We start from the raw sequence: 24,092 nt of genomic DNA on the forward strand, positions 1-24,092 counted from the left end.
AAGTCTGTTAAAAAATGTTTTAAGGTTCGTAGACCGGAAGTTTATCAGGATTGCTAGCACTTTTGTTACAAAAACAATCAAAATTCATTGATTTTCTGTCTTCTCTGGTTTAAATCAGCAAGATCGGCCGTAGATTAGCAAGCCCGATAGCACACGCTACTTAAGAATTCTAAACTGTTTCCAAACAGGAAGTTTACCGAGGTCGCTAACACTTCTACTACAGTCTAAGAATCGATTATTTGCTTTTGCATTCTTCGATCGAAAAAGGATCAACCGAGAAAACCAGTTTCGGTAAAACTTATAAAGTAAAACTTCTAAATTCAATGTTTCAGAACCGGAAGCCTGGGTAATTAAGTTCCTGAATAAAATTATCGAAACACCGAAAATTCGTATGCTTTCTACCATCTTCTCTATTTAAAAGTTGTAAAACATTTTTAAATATACATATTACAAGCTTACCGAGATCATCAGCACTTTCGCTACAGAATCATATATGATTCAATTATTTCCCTTCATCCTCTCGAGTTTAGATTAAATAAAAAGACCGGTTCTCATAACTCGGTCACTTTCTTCACCGATCGCTACGAGTTTTTATCATCTTTGAACGATGTCGCTTCTCAGAATTCGTATTATCGTCGTGTCATTCTGTCTTTCACTCCAAAAAAAAATGTTGATTTTTTCAACGATATTCATTTCGGATCATTTCACAAAAATTCTCAGGCAATTTCGAAGAAAATTGCTCCGTAATCTCGAAGAAACGCGTTGTTAGTTCGGTAACCTTGAAATTTTCTAGTTTCTAGGTCACCTGTCATTAGCATAACACGATTACATCTGAACAACTCGATCACCGTATGCCATTTTATCTCGAATCTATCGTAAGCACGAAATGTAGGAAATTTTTCATAACTTTTCACTACTTTTTAGTATACTACTTTTTTTTTTTTACTGATTTCGAGGAGTGATTTAAACGTGTATAGTTGGTGTGTTAGGACAGACTGTCACTTTCATCGATCGACAGTACAGCTAGTTGAGTGCTGGCTTGGAGAAAGTAACGGAATAGCATCGCGTGTTGCGCAATGATTCGTATTACATTGGCTGAAATAATTCCAACGTAATCCGGCTGGCTCCAGCTACTATGCGAGTTATTCGCTGGTAACCTTGGAATTACTGGCATTGACGGAGTCGCTGGTAGCGTGGATAGATCGACGCTAGAGGAGATTTATTTGAGTGAAATTTGGATGATTTTGTCTTAGCCGAATGGAATCAGGTTGAGGATGTTCGTGGCACTTTCCGTGATGGAAGTATTAAACTGTATTACGATAAAGAGGGATACGCTAAATGTATAAAATTGTTCGCACATTTACTCTGTACATACACAAGGCTCACGAAAGTATCAGAATACTTGTAGACGTCCTTTAAGAGTTCGTTATGTTCGTTATGCGAAACATCGTGAAATTTCATTGGCACTGTCGTAATTGCATTAACAAAGTTTGAAACAAATTAAAAAATGGCTACACTGACGGAATTATCGAAGATATAAAATTCCCAGAACAACCTTCTCGTTGTAATATTTAAAGAGCGAAATAAATCTCTAAATGAAAGCTATACTTCGAGAAGAAAGATGCCTAAGGCAGATGTTTCTACACCGATCCGTGCGTTTGTTTAGTTTCCATAAAAAATTACCTTATTAAAGACTTGGGTCTGAAAACGATCTACCAAAAAAATATTTCATTTTGCAAAACCTGTAACACGAGAAACTACGTGAAAGTATAGAAATATCGCGAACATTCGAATACGTTAACGATCTTTCCTTAGAGCGTTTGACACGTTTATTCGTTCGTAAAATTCGTGGAATATTAATAGTAGTTTGAAAAATCTATTTCCGCGTAACAATCATATATAGACATAACAAACGACAATTTGAAACATTCTCCGTCGTAAAATTGCAAGTCTCGTGCATTCCAACGGCCTACGTATACACAGTAATTAATGGAAATTGATGACAGCTGGGATCTTATTACGCTCGAGACAGGGCGAAAATAATGAACAGAAGTAGGATTATCATTTAATAAGCATTTATTTCAATTTGTGAAACTAGAGATTTCACAATAAACAAGAAACGAAACGGTAGTATCTATACTAAATTCTCTTTCTTCGTTTATTTATTCGTACATCCCTTCTTTCCCTGTTTGCACATAAATCCACTGATTTTCGTATCAACCCATACATCCATTTACCTTTTCGTCTACGAAAAATTCACCCCCAATTCGTGTTTATCCTTTCTCATACCACTAACCAAACAGCGTCACCAATCTGCGTAACTTTATCGATACAGGACATTGTATCGGAACAATTTGTATCTGATCGTAAATTACGATATTCCGTTCAATTACAATTTACAATTTTTTGCGTGTATTCTTTCATTCGTTGGTCAACGCATCCGTTCATTTTTCTATCCGTCGGCCGATCCCATCGTCGAAAAAAGAATAGAAGGAAATAAATGTAAAGGATCGATTCGAAGGCAAAACGATCGTATTGGCAATTTAGCGTTCGATGCGTATACTCCTATTTAAAGGGTCATTCACTTTATCACGATGATGAAATCTCGTTAGCCCGATTTTTAGCCAAGCCGTATTGCTGACACGTTCGATCCAAACCGTCGTTGGTTCGTCGGATCGAGCATCGAGTTATTTCACGTGCATCGGTTGCATCGAGTGCACGGATCATCGACGAGAAGCAAGTTTTCCGGAACCGTTTTCGAGGTTGTTTCGGCAAGAATACCTACGGCGATCCATCGAATAGAAACGGCGAAGAGAAGCGCTCCAAGACCTTGCGAATGTGAGTATCGTCTCTTTCGTATACTTTCAAAGAACCAGCGTACCGGAAACCGGAATCGCGAACGACGCAAAACGTCGTGCGTTTCGCGATGGAAACTCGATATTTCAGATCGATGGAAAAGATCGATAGTGCTTCGTAACGTGAACGTCGAATTATGAAATATCATCGAGAGATACAATTCTGTCGGAATAAAATGTTTCTATAATTTTATGAAAGAATTTGTATCTTTTCTTTAACGCGATAATCATTTGCATCGAAGATATCGCTATGGATAAACGTAATACGTACTCTGCAATAAATAATTGTTCCGAATAACGAAAGATTTTGAAATATTTTTAATCGAATGTTTCTAATTGCTAGATCTAGATCGACGAGATATTAAATCAAATATATGTTAATACGATATTAACATTTTAAACCTACTTTCTACTACTTGATAAACGTGGTACGGAGTCGCCGATTTGTAAATAAGAAAATTACCAAAATTATATAACATCGGTGTTATTTGTTGGCATCGACCGCGCGCAAGTTGCATAGAAAATTCTTCGACGTGACCTTTTGCTCTCTTTTCACTCAGGTTTGTACGAGTCTCTTCACCATGAATACAGAGTACAAGATCTCTCTTACGAAGCTGGAAAATGTACCAATAACGGACGACCAGTGTTGCATTAACTTAGCAACTTCGAAAAACGGTACGGTAATACCTCGATACTTTTCCAACCGACTTGTTTGTCTATTTATTTTCAATCTGATACATACACACGCGTACATGAGACGTTTATCCGATATAGATCTCGATTGTCACATGGCTACATCTCGTATGTTACGTTTCAATTTCAGCAAGTGCGGCGGAACATAGTGGAAGCTCGAGCAAATATACGCATTTGAAATTTACGAGACGCCATAGACTAGTGTATCTGGTGCAAAGTCTAATCCTCGTATTGATCTTGTCTTTTGCTGGATTCCTGATATATGTGGCTGTTGTTTCAGGTGTGTAAATCTTTGTTCTATTCATTCAGGGCCTACGTAACTGCAACTAGGGACGCTTTTAATATCAGAACCACAAACGTAATCATAATAAATTTTTCGTTGATGGTTTATAGACCTACTACACGTTTTTAGGAATCCTTTTTAACGATCTTCTTCGTGTAAGAGTATGGAGTAAGGAATGCGATTTAAAGAAAAACTTTGGTATCAGAGTTTTTTTTTTTTTTTTTTTTTTTTTTTTAATTTTATTTTGGTTATTTTACAATTTGTCCTTGCGGACATTTGGTAAAGTGTTATATCTTGTTGGTGAAGAAAAAAAAATATATAAATAAAAAATAATATAGCATGTGGGCGGCTACCCCCAGCGGGGTGCCAGCTTCGTTTTTTTCTAAGTTATATCTTTTATGAGGTCTATTGGGTGTTTCCTTTTTAGTCTTCTTGCGATGTTTGTTGTGTTGCACGTTTCAACTGCCAGCTGGTTCGGGTGTGTTTCTATTCTTGTTCTGTATCTTGTTGCGAATCTGGTAATCTCCTCCTTGACCGTTGGTATTCCGAGGTCTTTCCTTATGTCCTCGTTTCTAACGTACCACGGGGCGTTTACCATTGTTCTAAGGATTTTGGCTTGGATTGTTTCTATTTTGTTTATATGGCTCATTGCTGCTGTTCCCCATAGTGGAATTCCGTATGTCCAGATTGGCTTGGTATCAGAGTGAATCATTTATCGATTTGTTATGAAGCGCAAGATTCGTAATTTACAATGAACTACTAGTCGAGAACACTGTGCATTTTTATTAGGAATAGCCTCGCGATGCTATGACTTTTCAAAGAGTCGAAATGTTCGTTCGACATAATTAAAACTCTCGAAATCGTTCTCATCTGTCCGATTAACGATATTAAAAATCATTCTCGAATAACAAACAGTTGAGAAATATCAGTATCGATCTTTCAGAAGAAAATCCTGAGTCATCGATAACCTATAGTAATCGAACGTATTATGCGGTTTCATATTTAGAAACGTGAATATCGATTTTGCGAAAGAGAAATCCTTGCGTCGGTAATAATCGGATGCAAACTTCACGCGTTCGCACTTTCATTCTGGTTAGCTTTCTAATATTCTACCATTCGAGAACCTAACAAAATATTCACTTAAATCAAAATTCGATGCGGGACCAATGAAAAATCGTGAATCTCTCTCTCTGTACCCTATGTTAACGCAATTCACTGAAATTACCAATTACAAGCCAATTGTAAACCTCTAAAATCACCAATTCGAACAAACAAATTTTCTGTATTATACCTACGATAAATAAATAAATACGACGATATTTTAATTCGCAGCAGGCTACATCTACACTGCGCACAAAATACAAGAAACTAACGAACAAGTAGATGTCATAAGAAACGACTGCCCTGCGCAACAGGAAACGACGAATCCAGCTCTACGAAGTCTGTATCGATATTTGTACAAGGATCAGCTTGATCAACAAAATCAGATGCACTCGGTAGCACTGATGGATGAATCTCGTCGGAAACGCGAAGATCTCAACGCGAGTGCCTGTAAGCAGAACATAAAACACTGCAAGGAAGTGATCGATTCGATGTGGAGCATCGTGAGCATCGTGAACAGCAGTGTGCCACATTTGCAGGCATTTTTCAAGAACTTTTCTACGGAGACGAATCCTATCAAATCGAAATTCGTCGAGCTAGTCGAGTGTCTGCAGTGCAAGAACGACGCGGCTACGTTTATCGAAGATTCTGATCCGAATACTCGTACGAGCAACGCAGGAACGATGCAGGAATACTCTGATCATAATCAAATTAAGAACAACATTGATATCGTAACTAATTTGTTAAATGACGAGAAGCAGGACGACGATAAGCAGAATTTAAATAGCGATTTCGTGGATGCGGATACATTGAAAACGACCAAGGTCGAAGAGAACGTACAGAAATCGACTACGGCGAGTTTTAAGGATAGTTTCGAAGGTAATGGGAAAGGGGATTTGAATCGAACGACGGAAGAATTGGAAACGACTGAGAGAATGTGAGTATCGTTCGACTGTGTATGGTAGTTACTGGACTGCGGATATTTATGCAAATTCATGTCTTTACGAATATCCGTACAAATATTTTTACGAATTTTACGTTTCAGGAAATGAAATTTAGGTTGAAAATTGTTTTATCTATTACATGTTATACAGAGGGCTATACCTTGAATATTTTACGCATTAATTAAAATTTCTATAAACGAAAAATCTCTATTTCCATCATAAACGAATAAATTTATCTTTCCATATCTTCGTAAACATATTTCTTTCCAAATGTTGATAATTTCGCTGATATTTCTTAGTAAATGGTAATTTTAACGTTAGCTCATCCACGACTAGAACGATGGAATATAAAGCGACGTCCGCGTCCACGGAAGTGGATACGATCAATGCAACGACCAACATGTCGACTACGCCGAAGGCGGAAGAAGCAGCGGTCAGAATCGACGACCAAACGATCGGAAACGACGATACTAAGCGGACCACGGACGCGACAGCCAAACTAGGCGATGGCGACGTGACGAAAATTGCGATCAACCCGATGCATCCTTCGATGCATCCTCCGAACCAAGGTCACGAGCAGAAGGTAGCGGAAGGGGAAGGTGAAAACGGTAGATGTATAATTTATCACTCCATTCTATGTTCGAATGACGAAAATGTCGCGTCAAATTTTTTTCTTTTTTTTTTCTATTTCTTTTAACGGTCCAATCACTCGTTCAATAGGAGTTTATTATTTTCACGCTGTTGATACGATTTATTTATCGTATGTTTATTCGTGACAGATAATACGAGTAACGAAACGATATTCTTGAAAATATAACACTGAATTTATTTAGAATTTATTAGAAAACCTAGCGATAACATAAGAATCTTCAAGTTAAAAGCGTCTGATGAAAGTTTTCAATTTCAGCAGCCAAGAATTCCAGCAAACCGATCTTCCGCGATAAGTTTGGAAGAATCGTCTCGAAAGGAACCATAGAAATATCTTCGGGAATGATTCCCACGGCAGAAACGATAAAATCGAGTCAACAGCTAGTACTGACACCAACGATCTCCTGGGTGCCTCATCGAGTCTGTTTTTACAGTCCAAGCGCGAATAATCCAACGAAACAATCGGGTCCAGGTCAAACCATGTATCCAGCATCTTCTCCGGGAGTTTCGTATTTGTATCCGATGCAACCCGAACGACAAAGTTTCCAGAATCTCGATCAAACGCAAGGTTACGTGCAATCTGGCCCTGGTAATTTTGGATCATCTAGCGGTCAAAGAGTCGATCCATCAGGCCCTGCGATTTTGAATTTTCCACCTATCTCTGGACATCAAACGCCTTCCGGCGCCTCCGCCAATTCTAACAGCAAAACACCTTATTACTGCACGTATATTCCTGCACCAACGTTCCAATTTCCGGCTATTCCTGGAGTCTCCGAGTATCAGAGATCTTCCGCCGCGTACGACAAGGAAGAAGCGGAGAATACTTTTGCCAAAGAGAAGAAGGACGATGAGGAATTTCTACGTGGTAATGACGCGTGTCAAAGATGTAACAGAACTCTATTTGTTAGAACTAGAATTCAATTTAAGTAATTTGAGAATGAAAGGGTTATGCGTTTGCGAGAAGATGAATTGGAAAGATGGAACGATGGACAAATAAGGTTAAATACAATAAATACAATTCTTGAATATGATACAATTGATAAATGGAGGCGGTAAATAATGAAATTCCAATAAATAGAGTTCTATCGCGTGGCTTTAACGATTTGTTGTTTGATTCTTGTTTTTGATATTTTATGTGCTAGGATATTATTCCGACGAGTGTCCTTCCAATACGATTCGATGCGGCGATGGCAGACGATGTGTGTCGAGATCGCAGTGGTGCGACAGTGTGGTGGATTGTTACGACGCTAGCGACGAGAGAACGTGTTCTTGCAGAGATCGAATATCGCTCGAGCGACTTTGCGATGGGTATTTCGATTGCCCGCATGGGGAAGATGAGTTGGGATGTTTCGGTGAGAATAAATTTTTGCTCTTTAATACGAAAAGTTAAAAATTTGCTAGCCTGAAACTTCTGACATTCTGGAAACTAAACGCCCGTAACTCTGTAAGCTTAGAACTGGAAACTTTTCGCTCTCCAGAACTGTAGAACTTAGGTATTTAAGTATTTTGGAACTTTGAAGGTCGAGGATTATGGAATTTTACAATTTCAGAATTTTATCGCAGATCCAAAACTTTGGACCTCTAGAACTCCAGAACTCCAGAACTGTGAACGCTAGACAACAAAAATTCTAGTACTCTGGATTTTTTATTTGACACTTTGGAACCCGAGAATGGGGATCTTTAGAATTTGAGAGTTCTGAAATTCAGGAACTGCAAAATATTAATTTTTAACTTTAAAACTCGTGTGCTCTGGTGCTCAGGAATTCCATTACTCTAGAATATTCGTATCTCGGCGTTCTAGAATCTTAGGATTCTAGAATTTGAAGACTATTTATCGTTTTATCACCATTTTACCATTTGAAATTATATTATTATTTTAACGTTAATTTTGATATGCTATACCTCTTATGCGTGTACAACAGAACTCTGTTTCATCGATGGAGTAACATATACATCGAAGTTCTTGTCAGTTATCCGATGTAAAATATCAAAAATCTCTCGTTGTAGCGTGTGATCGATATAAGCAGCGAAGAGAAGCGTCAATACGTAAATATGAAACGCGAGAGATTGAAATTTCGCATAAAATCAGTTTACATCTTAGTCTCTATACGAACGTGAATATTTTGCACGAGATGGCACCAGGTACTGCGATTTTATTTTCCAATTGGAACTATTTTATCCGTGGAAGGAAGATCCTGTTTTACTAACTCGTAGCGTAAAAATTCTTATGTTTTGCTACATGTTATTACACTTTTCAGGTTGTGCAAAAACTTCATTTAGCTGCAACGATTGGCAAAGACCATACACTACTGATACTTGTGTACCGCTTTCCCAACGATGCGATGGAAAACGGCAATGTGCTAGTGGAAAAGACGAAATGGACTGCAATATTCTCACTCCCTCGTACATCGAAGGAAAAAATGTAAATCACGCGTTATCTTACGTTTTGTACGTACGTACACTAGGTACGCTTTATAATACGTTGTTAAACATATACAAATATTCTTTAGTTATTCACGATCGGCTACACCGAAGGATATCTCCATAAGAACTACAAGGGCCAATGGTACCCCGTGTGCCCACCGATCAACGCATGGGCCAAGGACGCCTGTATCTCTGAAATCGGCTCGCAAATCAAGTACGGTAAAACTTAAGAACTCGAAAATTTGGAGACTCTGGATTTATAATATTGTAGAGGTCCAACATTTTGGAACGGTAAAACTCTAGAACCACGGTACTGGAGAACTCTGGGCCTTTGGATCTCTAGAACTTTAGAAATCCAAAACCAAACGATTCAGAAACTTTAGAACTCTAAAGATCTAAAAGTAAATATTCGAGAGCTGTAAAACTGGAAACGCAAAACTAAAGGTTGGGGAAGTTTGGAACTCTGAAATTCGAAAACTCCAGAACTCTGATCGTAGAACTGTAGAACTTTAGAACGTCAGAACTTCGTAGAACTCTGGGACTCTAGAACTCGTAGGGCTCTGAAGTGGAGTAGAATTTCATTTATCTGGACGTTTTAATTAGTACGAACTCCGGCCATTTGAACTATTCATTCCTGAACGAATCTGGGCTCGACTGCAACTCATTTTAATTCTCAAACGACATTTTTACCGGGTAGATGGTTACTCGTTTTAAAACATGTTGCGTTACCAATAATCTTGATTTTTTTCAAATTTGATTACAGAAAAGCTCCCGAAATAAAAGTGCATTCCGTGCCAGGTAACGCGTACCAGGGCCCCTATCTAACACGAGTGAACAACCAAACGAAATTAATTCCCTCGTGCATGGACACAGCGATTTTCGTACGTTGTCCACGATTCTCGTGCGGAACTACCGTGTTTTCCCACAAGGATTATCTACGACCGCACATACTGGAAAAAGAGGATCGAGCTCCTTTACAGATGTACGATGCAATTATATTTCCACCTGACGATGATACTTATATCGAATACGAGGATGTAAGGCATAATGAAAATAAGAAAAATGTGTTACCATCGGACGATGACGATATAGATCCAGGAGATAACGAAAATAAGAAGATGGACAGGAAGCAGGACGACATAGTTGGTTCGCAATTGCGCATCGTAGGTGGTCGCGCGAGTCATCCGAAAGCCTGGCCGTTTCTGGTGGCCATTTACAAGGATGGCGTTTTCTATTGTGGCGGTACTATTCTGAACGAACTTTGGGTGCTTACAGCTGCTCACTGTCTCGAAGGGTACGGGCATTTATACGATTTGAACATAGATTTTCGACGGGTGTTTGACAATTTTTGGATGATTATGATTATCATCGACAGTAGGTGAAAAAAATGATTAAAAGTATGGCAGCATTTAATAATAAATTCACGTAACTCAAGTAGCAATTGTAATTTGTGTACATGTATCTGCATATTGCTTTTATATATTTTAACGTAGAGATGCAGAAACATGTCATTTTATAAAAATAAATTCATAGTCGTCTGGAATATGGCCGCGAGAAACAGCTTTTTGTCGCGATATTTGACTTTCTCGGTGAATTTGTTTTTATTTTCACCTACTTAAGATCAAATTATATCAAAACGTATGGCATTCTCCAGCAGTGTCCTTTGTCATTTCGATGTATCTTTTTATTCGTAAATTTGGTACCTTCCGTTTGTGAATCATTCCAAAAATTGATGCGGCGTACGATCAAACGATATAAATATTTCGAAAAATGTCGAGAAAGCTATTCACTCACGATGCGACTATTAAATTTGTAAACAGCTATATAGGCCAATATTTTGAGATCCAGGCGGGAATACTTCGTCAAAATTCTTTCTCGCCGATGTCACAATCCAGAAAAGCACGGTACACGGTGATGTACTCGCAATATAACGCTAGACATCTGCAGAACGACATTGGTATGATTATGTTGGACGATCCTCTGCGTTTCAATCGATGGGTGCGACCGGTTTGTCTTCCTGGCCCGAAACTCCTAGGACCCATGTGGAGAAACAAACCAGAACCCAATACAACTTGTATAGCGATTGGTTGGGGTACTACCACGGAATTTGGATTAAATCGTAAGACATTTCCTTTCGATCTAAATTTCATAAATTTCCTTTAAATTACACGAATGTATACGATTCACCGACGAGTAAACTATACTAAATTTAACGAACTTCGTTCAATGATAAGCTGTACCAGAGTTAATGACAAGCTTTCCAAAAAAATATGTAACGAATTTGATTTAGCGACTATACGAATTTTAATAAATTTAATTCGGTAACAAGACAAATCTAATCAAGTTGATATAATTCTTGGATTTTTCAGCCGATCATCTGAGGGAAGTGGAAGTTCCGATATTAGCAAATTGTAAGTACGAAGACGACCAGAACGACGCCTCCATTTGTGCTGGATATCTTCATGGAGGTCGTGATGCTTGTCAAGGAGACAGTGGTGGTCCTTTATTATGCAGGTATACGATTATCCAACTAATGGAAAATATCATTTTTTCTATTGGCAGGGATAACCAAGATATTAAGAGACCAACGATAAACAAAATGATTATTTCACTTAAATTGGTAATTGGCGTTCTCTAAAGATAATGTAGCTATTAATTGGCATGATAATCGAGACCGTGAATTCCAGGTCCACCAAAAATCCAGGTTTCCAAAAATACAATCCTTTTTTCATTTATTCGTCCTACTGATTTTTCCTCCGTGGATTGCTTATGTATACACCTTCGCTGTGTATATACATTTCTAACGTTAAATTATCATTTTTCTCGTAAAAAGGTCTCTGAAATTGTCGTGGAATTCATGGCGTCGATCGTTGAAGTATTCAACCATATAATGTTAGGAAATTATTATTCGAGAGAGTCTAGCTAGCGTAATTCAGAGTTTAGTCTATGATTTGGTTAATTCGTGTCATTCATTCGTAGAAATCCGTACTCGACATCGCAGTGGTACGTGGCAGGCGTAATTAGTCACGGACAAGGTTGCGCTCAACCGAATGAGCCGGGAACATATGCGAGAGTCAGCTACTTCCTAAGTTGGATTCATGAAATTTCCAGTGAGTCGTATCTCTGGCATTTTTATTTTCTCGTTCGAATTCATGCAAAACGAGTAGAAAAGAAAAACAATAGAACAAGTAGAACAGATAGAAAATCAACGAATGCTACATTTTCCTGTGCTGTTATATTTATGCTTAATATTTAGATGGTCGAAGTGTGCCTCCTCTACGGCGAACTCCTCTGGAAAAATGTCCAGGATTCAGTTGCGAAGGAGGCCTAGGCAAATGTTTACCAATCGAAGCGCGTTGCAATCGAATAATCGATTGTTTGAACGGCGAAGACGAAGTTGATTGTAGCCATTCTCCTCTTTACAAGCAGTTGGAAAACATCACTCGCGATTTCGAGCCTATACTGTCAACGCCAAGTATAGATAATTCTATGATGACTAGCGAGATCGTCATCACTGGTAGGCTTTCCACGATTTGTTATAGTAATTTGTTTCGTCATAATAATTTTAACTCCAATAAATCAGGATTATATTCAATGTTTAATTTCAATAACGCTTTTCTACTTGTATTAAAAATGTAATAACAAATTTTTAATTCTAACAGCATTCGTATGTAAATTATTTTTAGAGTCCACAACATCTTACGATACAATCGACAATGTGACTGAGGAATCCGTGTTTACGCAGCAGGAAGATGACGCCTCGGAATCTGAGGATGACTATAACTCGACTTCGACAACTTCTACTATTGCTTACACTGAAACTGTTTCGCCATCAATACCGGAAACTTTTCCTACGATATTCACTTGTACAAGGTACTTTTGTTTTAATTAAAATATTCAACACGAGACACGTTAGTCGACAAATATATTTATTTCGGTAATTCCGACATATTATCGTATTTGTAAAATTCACAGATTGCTTCAAACCATTCCAATTGAGAAAAGATGTGACAGAGTGGTGGATTGCGAAGACAGTAGCGACGAAATGAATTGCACTTGTAAGAACTTTTTGCAGAATCTAAAACCGACTGCTATATGCGACGGTTACGTAGATTGTGATGATTTAACGGACGAACAGGACTGCGGTAACTAGTTATTCGACTATCGTACTTTTTTAATTATACCGTTAAATAGAAAAGAATTGTACAGTATGGAATAATTGTACAATTAAGTGTAAGTAATGTTTTATTTATTTTATAGAAATTTGTGCTGAGAATCAATTTTTGTGCAAGACGAGTAAAACCTGCGTTTCGATGGCGAAAAGATGCGATGGAAACTTCGATTGCATCTTTAAGGAGGATGACCTCGACTGCTGTGAGTCATTTTTAATTTACCAAATTTTTAAGATAAAACTCTTTTAAAAGAAAAAATATCTTGAACCGTTTCGTACATATTTATTCGATATACATTTTATACGTATATACCGTTGTATACATTTTTATACAAAAATATATCACTACGCTTTAAAGTTTTATTTATCTCTTTTCTTACAGTCACGTTGACCGATGGTCAACGTGTATATCTCGATGGTGATGGAAAACCATTTTTAAACGTACAAGGAATTCTGACTAGATACATCGAGGGAAAATGGCAACCGACTTGTCATAGTCCCAGAATGCACAAAAACCAATCTACTGCCTCGATCATTGGACAAAACATGTGCGAATACTTTGGACTTGCGTAAGTATATTTTCAACTCTACGAATTTTTAGTAATTTGATTTTTCGATTATCCTCGGAAACTGCACACGGTACCCACGTAACGTAGTGCCAGAATAGCGTGCAAAGGAGCGTTTAGATAATCAATATTATCGTCAGTACTATTGTCAATATTACTGTCAATATCCAGGATCCTCGCCAATATACCGACAATATATATATTGTCGATACAATGTCGAGAACCCTTAATATCGGCAGTAATATCGACAATAATATTGATGGTCTAAACGGTCCCAAAGATTCCTACGAACCGAACGGTTTCCATAAGGTTTCAAATATACAACTTCAAATTCCGTCACTTGCGCTCTCCTCTGATTCAAACATCCTTAAAGACACGGCTAAAGTTCGATGCTTAATATTCCATAATAAATCCAATAATCTTTCTTCAACTATGAAAATTCCTCTGATAGGAAGAAAGAGGAAGAAGAAAGAGGAGTAAAGATTCCGAGACTTATTTGGTTATTTATTTTTCGTTGAAAGAAACCTTCGGTCGTCGAAGTCCATCTTCGTGAAAAATTTGGAACTGGAAAAGATAGACTGGCGGAAAGGGGACTCCACGTACCAGGAGAACTCATCAGCGGCCTCTGTGAACGAAGAGGACGAAACATGTTTGGGACTTTACATTCACTGTGCAGCGATACCAAGCGGCAGTATGTACACTCACTTGACGATCGACGATAGAACCGGAAACCGTGACTACCTGTGGCCCTGGCTGGCTGCCATCTTTGTCGACGGACGCTACCGTTGCATGGCGCTGCTCTTGGACTCAAACTGGTTGCTGTCCGCCGCGAAATGTCTCGAGAACGTCAGGTAATCGAAGCTATTTCGACTATTCAAATGGTTAAAAACTCGACAAGTTTGAAGCTTCAAAGAATTTCGAGCGGGTCCTATTTGGTTTGAAGAATCGAAGGTTTTAAGAAATTTCACGCGAATTTCGTACAATTGTGAATTTTATGGATTTGAGTCGGTTGGTATTCGCTGCGAAATGTCTGAAGAGCGCCAGGCAATATTTCGATAATTAAAACATTTAATCGTCTAATCCTTTTTGCATCAAGGAATTCCACGTAAAGCTTGCATAATTCCATCGCAAAATTTTACTCGATAAAGTGATAAATTCTTTGCTACGCGACGAAAAGTTTGGAAAGTTTGAAAAATTTGAAGTCTGAAAGTACAATCTATCTGGTCGAATCGAGTCATTGAGTTTTCACGTTTGAATCATAATATAGAATCACGGAAATTTTTCTTTCCAAGGTTTTTGACAGATGTCCAAATGTTTGTCTCCGAGATATTAAAAAATATGCTTTATTTATTTGATATTACTTTAAATTTGTGACTGTAACATCAACTTGCTGGTTTTTAACAAACGACATTTGCAAATTATTTCCAGCTTGAATACAAATTATGTAACAGCCGTACTCGGTTATGGTCGATTATTCCGTTGGATAAACGGTCCTCATCAACAGGTATCGACCATCGATGAGGCGCATTATGTGAATAACTCGGTGTCGACTTTATTGCACTTGAAAAATCGAGCCCACTTCAGTCGTCACGTGCAACCGTTGTTCGTCAACAAAACGTAAATACAACGAATTAAATTTGCCAAAATTTGTCGAATCGTTTATAAACATTTCTCGGATATCTGCAGGATTTATTTGCCAGGAGCGACGGACACTTGCGTGGCTGTTGGAACGAACGAAGCCTACGAGATGAAGTCTGTTTTCTTGAAAATTATTTTTGAGAATTGCTTAAGTTGTCAACGATGCTTCGTGAATATTTCGAGTTCCGAATGTTCGGTAAATCCTATTTTAAATAAATCCTTGTTGATTTTATAACTTCTTATTGGTATTAAAAAACGATTGTACAAGTATCATTCGTCGTTGTTCAGGAAAGCGAGACATCGAGATGGAGCGGCGTAATATTCTGTCGTGGCAGAAAGGGATGGTATCCTGCCTCCGTTTTCCAAGATAACAGAGGAATTTGTAATTTCAAAAATGCGCAAAATATGACGAGTATCGAATACGTAAATCCCTACCTGATGGAAGTAATCGGTAAATGTGTATTTTACTCTAATACCACTAAAACTAGCAATCTAAAATTCTACTCTGTAAACCTGTAAAATTATACAAATTGTCCATACTAAATTCGTATTAAAATTACATTGCATCGTACTAAATTTTATATTAAATATATTAAATTCTATGTAAATTTAATTAGATGGTCCAAGGCAGTCGATGGAACCAATTTGTAACGGTTTTCGATGCAACATTGGACAGTGTATTCCGCAAAACCAGGTTTGCGATGGTATTCCGGATTGTCGTGAAGAAGAAGACGAGGACACGAGATATTGCAAAGAATTTCAAAAAAATTGTGAAAATAGCGTGAACAGCTGCAGTAAGTGCTACGACAATTTGAATATATATTTATCTAGATTTATATTTCTAGGAATTTTAAATTTGTGAGTCTCTTAAACGTACAATAATTAAACTATTATATACATCGATTGTTCGATACTTTGATTTATTTATATTTATTAAATCTATATGTTTGCGTAGAATAAACAAGTTTGCTTTTAAATTTGCATTACGACTCGTAAATAAATTCGTAATACTAGAAATTTTACTTGGATTTCAAAAACCAGAGAAAGTATCGAACTAAAATTGAAATATTAACAAAAAACAACGTGTGAAAAAATGAATGAAATGAAAAGACGTATATATTTTAAATGTTAAGACTGCATGAAGACACAGCTTCGCTGTAGAAATGGCAAATGCGTCGACAAAAGTGCGTTTTGCGATGGAAATATCGATTGCTACGATGGATCCGATGAACCTGCGATATGTACCTGCGCAGAATACCTGAAATTAACATCGCCAGAGCGATTGTGCGACGGCGTACGACACTGTCTGGATAAAACTGACGAATCACCGGAAATGTGTTCTTGCAAAGATCTCAGCTTCAAATGCAAAACGTAAGAACTTCTTTGCAACTCGACGTTTTTATAAAATTTCAATTATTAGGTGACAACTAACGAAACAGAGACGTAATAATAACGTCGGTGTCTTTGCTCGTATTTTATAAATGTAGCCCTATATTATTACCAAGAAATCCATACATGGAAGCTGTTTTTCTTACAAACAAACGCAATTGTAGAGAATTGATCATGGTTTTCTTTGTCGACAGAACAAAGGGAAACGACACCTGCATAACGCAAGATTTTATTTGCGACGGGGTGAAAGATTGTCCTAACGGCGAAGACGAAGCAACGTGTAGAATGTTAAAACTACGTTCAAACGACAGGTATTTATAATTCTTATTTAATATCTTTGATTGTCTAGTCTTTGAAAATTCACCCATTTCCATGGTTGATTTTTCCTTCCAAAATATCTTTCTCTTTAATTCTCGTATATTCAATTCGTCTTTGCATTCGATTTACGAATTACACGATTATTTCATTAATGAAGGATCCGACATTAGATCCTACACTTATAGAAAATTTTCAATTTTCAATTTTAACGATAGCTCCGGAGAAGTGATTCGCCGAAGTTACGGCGTGTGGTACGCAGAATGTTTGCCAAGTCCTACCATGGACGAAGAAGACTTAACAAGTTTGTGCAAATTCATGGGATATTCTTCAGGAATCGTCAACAACGATACTGTGGTCACAGACGAGATTATGGTTCCCAAAAGAGACGAGTTTTACGCAGTGAAGATGAACAAGATATCGTGGATGTTTTTAAGGCACGACAAGCCACTGATAACTTTGGAAAAATCCAACGAAACCTGTTACCGCACGTTTGTCACCTGTTCCTAAAGTTTGCCAAACCTTAACATACTACCTGATACTTTTCACAAATCAAACGTTATCTTCACATATCAAAATAATTTATGTAATGTTGTAAAACTTTGTATTTATTTCGTAATTTATTTAAGAGCGTCATTGTATTTATTGTAAAATAGAAACGAGAAGAAAATGTTATAAAATTTTGCTACTTTAAATAAAAGTAAATGTAAACGAGTCTTTTAAATATTACGTTATAGTTAGAGCACTAAAGCGTATAAAAGCGAAGACGTCGAATAACGGAGAGCATAGACAAGATAGAACTCTGTATCATTTATTTGTGAGAATTCCAAAAGTTATTTGCGAACAATACTTGAAAAGATATGGAAAATTAGAGACGAATGTTCGTTAGATTTCCCTGTTTCTCAGTTTATGTTAATTTCTTGGATTCTAAGTTATCAATCATCCAATTTATGGCAACGTCCGATATGAATAACGCACAATCGTTTATCGTTCGACTTTAAAATAAAATTTTTTTTATAACAGGGTATCTCTTTGGCTATGAAAATTCACCAACAAATTTTCTATGGTAAAAAAATTCTTACCAGCATCCTATGTGTCCCATGATCCACCGATTCTTCATCCAACGATCGTAGAGAACTCGAAGCCTGGTCGCAATTACGCAAGCGTCTTCTGTCGAGATGAAAGAAGAAGGCAGAATTAAAAAAAAGAAAGAAGGCAGCGCTGCGTGAAGACAAAAGTATTGAATAAGGTTGGCTATAGCATGGTGGGGGTGGGGCGTGCGAAGGGGAGTAAGGAATGCCACAAATGGGGTCGCAGCCGTTGAAGGCAAACGACTGCGCCCTGGCGAAGTGCCTTCGCGACGGAAAACGCTTGTCCATTCACATTCTACGGCTGACTAATTCGTACGGTTGTCAGGAACGTGATCCATACCGTGATTCCTGCGATCTGACGTTACATCGTCACTATGACACCGTAACCATAGTTGTTTAACTCTTTTACAACTACCGACCCATGTACGTAAAAGGTGAAGAAGTCGGAACGCATAAAGAGGGTAACAATTAACCGTCTTTGATGATGTGGATAAATGTAATTGTAGCTATATATACACAACGTTATTGACCTAGAATATCGCTATAATTACATACACATATTGTACTACCATATATAAGTGTCGCGTGAATCACGTTACGAGTATCAAATACGCTTTAGTCGATTTACAACAACGGTATACGGATGTCAGTAAGATGTATGAAGTAATAAGAAAGTAACGGTTAAAAGCGATACCTGTCTTTTAATAGAATCTACAAGTAGTGACTTTTTACTGTTTGTTGAAAAATCGAACGACGGTATATTAAAGCTTGAAACTCGATTCGTCGTGTCCGTGGATTTTAAACATTGTTGCACGAATTGGGAAGAGAACTACAACGTTAAAAAATAATGGCAACTCGTAAACATAGCCAAATAAATAAAAATAATATCAACGACGAGAAAACTGGAAGATACTAGTGCGAGAGAAAAGTAGAAATTAAAAGTATAAAAGTTCGGAGAAACGATCCGAGAAAAGACGCCTTAAAGTAGACGCTTTAAGCTGGATGCTTAAAAACCACCCTCCATCGGTGTTCTCCTCTCCGCCACACGCGCCTAATCGTACATCTCATATACCCGTATGAACATCAGGCATCGCATGCTTGATAACAAACTCCCACAACGTAGAAATATATTGAAAGGAAGCTGTTCGCCCCGACATCGTTTAAAATCGTAGGTATGCACGTTTCAACCGATGCGTTTCAGCCATCGTTCGAGCTTGCAGCTCGAGGAATAACAGAGAGTACAGTGATCTCGGAATTGCATTACATGCTTCCTGAGCGTCGATTGCGCGCAAGAAAGGTAAAAAGAAGGGGAAAAATAGAAGCGCGAACGAAAGGAGAACGAAGAATAAAAAGAAAAAGAACGAGACGAAAAATAGTCGAGCTATATGAAGTCTATGGTCGTGTTTCTGAATCCGCTACCAAGTGCTCCGGATGTTTGTCTATGTGTACAGAGTAAATGATCGATGATTTACGTTGACTTATATTATTAGTATTCAGACGCAATAATAAAGTACGAGATATTATTAGAAACACCGCTATTTTCTGTCTACGAGGGAATTAATTTTTCATATTTCTTCGAACCAATGTGGGTTACGTTTAACGTCAAACTTCTCCACTCGCTAAATATTATAACAAATATAATATTTTTAATACTTTTTGTATTCTTACGCGTTATATGTTTCTCTTTGCATTCCTGTGTCTTTAAAATTTTCGTAAACCTATAAATATTCGCAGTGTACCAACGAATATCGAACGAATAAAAATTGGAAGATTTTCCAATTCAGTCGCCGGAACGATTTTATTGGCCGACTAATAGTAAGTAGATCGTCGATTGTTCGTACCGTGAGTCAGCCATATTTGTGGTCAGAGAACGACGATCACCGCTTAGCTTTTCTTCCGATGGCGTTCATACCGATTATGTAATCAACGCGGCGCGTACTATGAGTACGTGTAATTTAGTTCCAAGAAGTACCGTTGACTCTGCTCGCTTCACCGCCTAAGGTGCTTCGTTTCCTTCTGCAACCGTGTTTAACCGGCGCGCGTCTCTTCGCTTCGAGATCTGACAGAAAGAATGTCGGATAGCCACGATGCAACAGGAACGCGTTCCAATGTCTTTTTTTCCAAGAGTTTCTAAGGGAGTCTATTAACTCGAAGATAAATAATCGATGATCGATCGAAACGCGTTTGGTTTTATCGCCGCGACAGTTGTTGCTTATTCTTCATCGTCTGTCTATTTCTTTCCTAACGCTGGAATTGTCTACGATTAATGTACTTACTCGTAAAGCGTGTATCGAAGAGGTGGAAATGGCATAGCCGTATGAAAAAATTAGGAAAAAAATTCTGGCTACGAAGGATGAGCAATTTCGAAGGATCTCGAAAGAAGGATCCCAGAGAAATTATAGTAATACCAGTGGCGCAAGTTGATACGCGGAATACGGTTAATTGTACCGGGGAACGAGGAAATTGTTGCATTTTAATAACCGTCGTTCGCACGAAGCACTGGATCCTCGTAGAAAATGAAATCGCGTGTGTTCGTCGCAAAAACCGCTTGCAAGGAATTAGCGAGGCAAGGAAGCTGTTGAGCAACGAGCCTGGCCGAAGGAAAGTTTCCTTTTCGAATAATTTAACTCGGACGTTAGTTGCTGGATCGTTGCTCGTTTACGAAGATTGGAAAAGCGAGGCGATGGAAATTCATACCAGTTTCTGATCTTTACGATTCAAAGACGGAGTAGAAGTTAAGAAGATTCTAAATTAGACTTGAGATTAATTTAGATCGCGCAAGTGATTTGCAAACTCGTTGAACTAATCTCAACTGCATAATTGTGAATAGATCAATTCAGACTTTATAAATATTCTGATATTTGGCTTCGTTTCTCGTAAGAAATTGACTGGAGCTTTTGTTTGAAGCAAAGATAAAAAATAATAATCCGAAAGGATGGATTATCTATTTCGACTACATTGTTACTTTTATTTTAGAAATAATATAGAGATGCAAACTCTATTGGCTTTATTACAGCGTATATTATACTGAGAAGAATTGAGAATCGAATAAAACAGAATGTCGATTCTACCTCGTTACAGGATTGCAAATAATTTGCAGATTTCCATAAATTTGCTCAAAGACACCTACAAGCTATAAATTATGCTTCGAGTAGACTTTCTCGGATAAAGATGTTCGCATAATTCGGTATGTTTGCATTCGGCGAAGGTGATCAGCGTTACAAGATGCGGCAACATCCACGGATGATTAATCGTACCCTATACGCGCATTTTTATCAACAGGTACCTGCTTTCACTTGGAATCCACGATTAAGCTTGCGTGTCTTTCGTTGCAATGGAAAACTGAAGAACGCACCGATGACTCTTGCAATTTACAGAAATCGATTCCTAAGTTGGGAAGTATGCAATGGCAAAGTAATTTCTTTACCTTTTCATTCCTCTATTGTTACTTTTATCATGGGAAACTGAGAAACATGCCGATGGTTTCTGCAATGTTCAAGGATTCTTATGAAAACGGTAACAAGAACGAAGCGTAGATATCGTGGATATGGCGAAATAATTTCTCTGCGTCATAAGCTTCCCTAACATCTCGGCGAAAATTGGATTCGTACGCACCAACTATATGTATGTAAAATATCCAAAGTACGCCGCTACTTGTAACGTTTAGCGCGTGAAATAAATCTCTGCTTAATATTCTTCGATTCTGTTATTAAAAAAGATATTTTGCATAAAAGTTCTTACACGATATACAAAAGCTTTCGTGAACGAAGGTAGATAAAATTGGGAAAATCGTTGTGGACTTTAACCGATGATATACAGTGATTACAAAAAGTACTTGCATTTTCGTATTAATTGAACGTATTAATTAAATTTCGTATAAATTATTAATAAAAACCTTATAAAAAGTTGCCTCGCTAGAAAATAACGCGTATAAATAATTTCTGCGAACAAATTTCAAATATATATTTATTTGTTTCGATTTGATAGGTGCACATAATGTTGCAACGACGAGGCGATGGAAAACGGTGTCTGCGATCGATGAAAAATACCGTCCACGTGAAAAGCTGGCTTACCTATATTCATCGAGCACGTGAAATCGTTGAAGACGCGTGAAGGCAGCGATGCTCGGCTGCGAGCAGTCAGGCACCGATACCGTTACACTTGGCAGCTTCCTGCCGCTCGGAATACGGCCTCCATCGGCCCTGTTTGTCTCTCTTCTGCATACTTATGCTCTACCTTTTTGGTATCGTCATTGTCACCTACTATCGGTGCGCACGCGCGCCTTCGATCTTATACCGTAATACAAATGATGGCGAACCGACGCGACCACACGATCGAACCTGGAATTCTTCACTTTCGTATGCATATAAATACATAACCTAGATACTTTTGAATTCTTCTTTTTCGTAGCGTTCTTTAAAAGCAACATCGATTCTCCTCTATTTCGGATTTCGATCGAACGAAATTAAATTTTTGCATTGGCTTGGCATTGCCTACGAATCCAAATATTTCCGACTTCTTTTCTTTTCACGATATTTTTCGGAGTAATATCGGTCGCACAAAGTAACTAAATTTTTCTATGCGAATGAAATAAATGGATGGTTATTATCATATTAACGTATGTTACAAGGAAATCTAAAAGCTATTAACATAACACGTTAGTACCAGTTTGTGGATTTTGTTGAGTTTGACGATGCTTGGCGGAGTTTAAAGAACTGTTGTGCGGTTTATCTGTCGATAAAATTATAATTGATGTTTTCTTCTGAATAATTACAACAATTAAGCGATACGTTCGTTGCACGTAGGCTTTACGATTCGAAGGAACTTTGATAAAGCAACTTTGATAATTGATAGTTTTATGAACTTTTAGCTTGAACGGCTTTTGTCTGCTATACTGTTATAATGATCTCTTAGATTTAGGTAGATAAGCAAGCGAAGGTGCAATTAGTACTCGCAGAAATTATATTTTTCAATGATCACGGAACGATTTGTTAACGAAGTCTACATAATTATATCTTAATTAATTATGTGACTGTGTAGGTTTTATCGCGAAAGTTTCTTGAACTTTGATAAATGAATTCTCCCGTTAATAAGACAGGCAAATCGTACAACTATGATGATGTATGTATAAAACAGTAACGAATCTAACGGGTGTTGGGAAAGTAATAGTCACAGTTGTTGTCATAGTACAACGGTTTAAACGAATATAATCGTACGCTATAGTCTATAATAGCGCATATCGAGGATAATTTCACGCGTTAAAAATTTTTGAAAAATTAAAGATTAGCTTCGTTCCTCGAGAAATATTACCTTGATCGTGAAGAATAGCGAAAAGTCTGCATATTCCGTTAGATTGATAATGAAAAAATATTCCACGCGCTATTACGTTGGTGGTGTAAATCCAAGAATCGCAGCAAAGCATTTTATTAAATTTATACATCCATCCTTGAAACGTTATCTATGCATATAATACTTTTTCGTATAGAAACGACGTTAAAAAAAGAAGGTCAGCGTGTAAAGAAGACATCAGTCCCATTAGAAACAGCAAAGGCGGCTCTCCAGTCGAATTAGGAGAAAATATGATAATCGTCTGGTCGTTTGCACAAAGCAAATGCTAGAAATCCGATAACTTTACACGCAATGCATGACCGCTTACCATGCACTGTTATTAAAAGCTGAAACTTCATTACGTACGCACGACGGCTCACGCTGCACGCTTAAATCGGAATTTCCCTTCCGCCATAAGGTTACCACCATTCCGTTCCAGTTGCAATCGATTCGTAACCGATCGAAGGCACACTTTTCGCGAAAAGTAAAAACCACGCATTCCAAGCTAGTCTACGCGAGTTAGCTTTCAAATTACAGCGATTATCCGCGTCTTTTGAAATCGGTCAACGGGCTGACGTCATTTTGTATGCCTCCTTCGTTCCTGCGTGGCGGATGTGCGATTCGTTGATCGTTAGTTTTCTTCGTT

At 37.8% G+C, this 24,092-nt stretch overlaps 1 protein-coding gene across 2 annotated transcripts; it reads left to right on the forward strand.

Annotated features, from left to right (window-relative positions):
• Positions 1–2,339: 2,339 nt before the first annotated feature.
• Positions 2,340–17,741, forward strand: LOC132914295 (serine protease nudel). 2 transcript variants are annotated; one of them, XM_060973282.1, is made up of 26 exons: positions 2,340–2,838; positions 3,416–3,530; positions 3,679–3,828; positions 5,167–5,869; positions 6,198–6,484; positions 6,784–7,386; positions 7,667–7,876; positions 8,783–8,946; positions 9,035–9,162; positions 9,712–10,242; positions 10,769–11,067; positions 11,318–11,462; positions 11,928–12,058; positions 12,205–12,465; positions 12,635–12,821; positions 12,924–13,093; positions 13,209–13,322; positions 13,502–13,688; positions 14,207–14,536; positions 15,114–15,302; positions 15,372–15,519; positions 15,612–15,774; positions 15,941–16,117; positions 16,457–16,694; positions 16,907–17,023; positions 17,246–17,741. In XM_060973282.1, exons 2-26 carry the CDS (start codon positions 3,437–3,439, stop codon positions 17,535–17,537), a joined length of 6,018 nt encoding a protein of 2,005 aa, XP_060829265.1. In that variant the 5' UTR covers positions 2,340–2,838; positions 3,416–3,436; the 3' UTR covers positions 17,538–17,741. The 2 variants fall into 2 exon arrangements, with proteins under 2 accessions (XP_060829265.1, XP_060829266.1); XM_060973283.1 differs by having other exon boundaries at positions 2,342–2,838; positions 6,213–6,484.
• The last annotated feature ends 6,351 nt before the right edge of the window (positions 17,742–24,092 follow it).

Source organism: Bombus pascuorum, chromosome 14 (genome assembly GCF_905332965.1).
Source record: "Bombus pascuorum chromosome 14, iyBomPasc1.1, whole genome shotgun sequence".
Lineage (NCBI taxonomy): Eukaryota > Metazoa > Arthropoda > Insecta > Hymenoptera > Apidae > Bombus > Bombus pascuorum.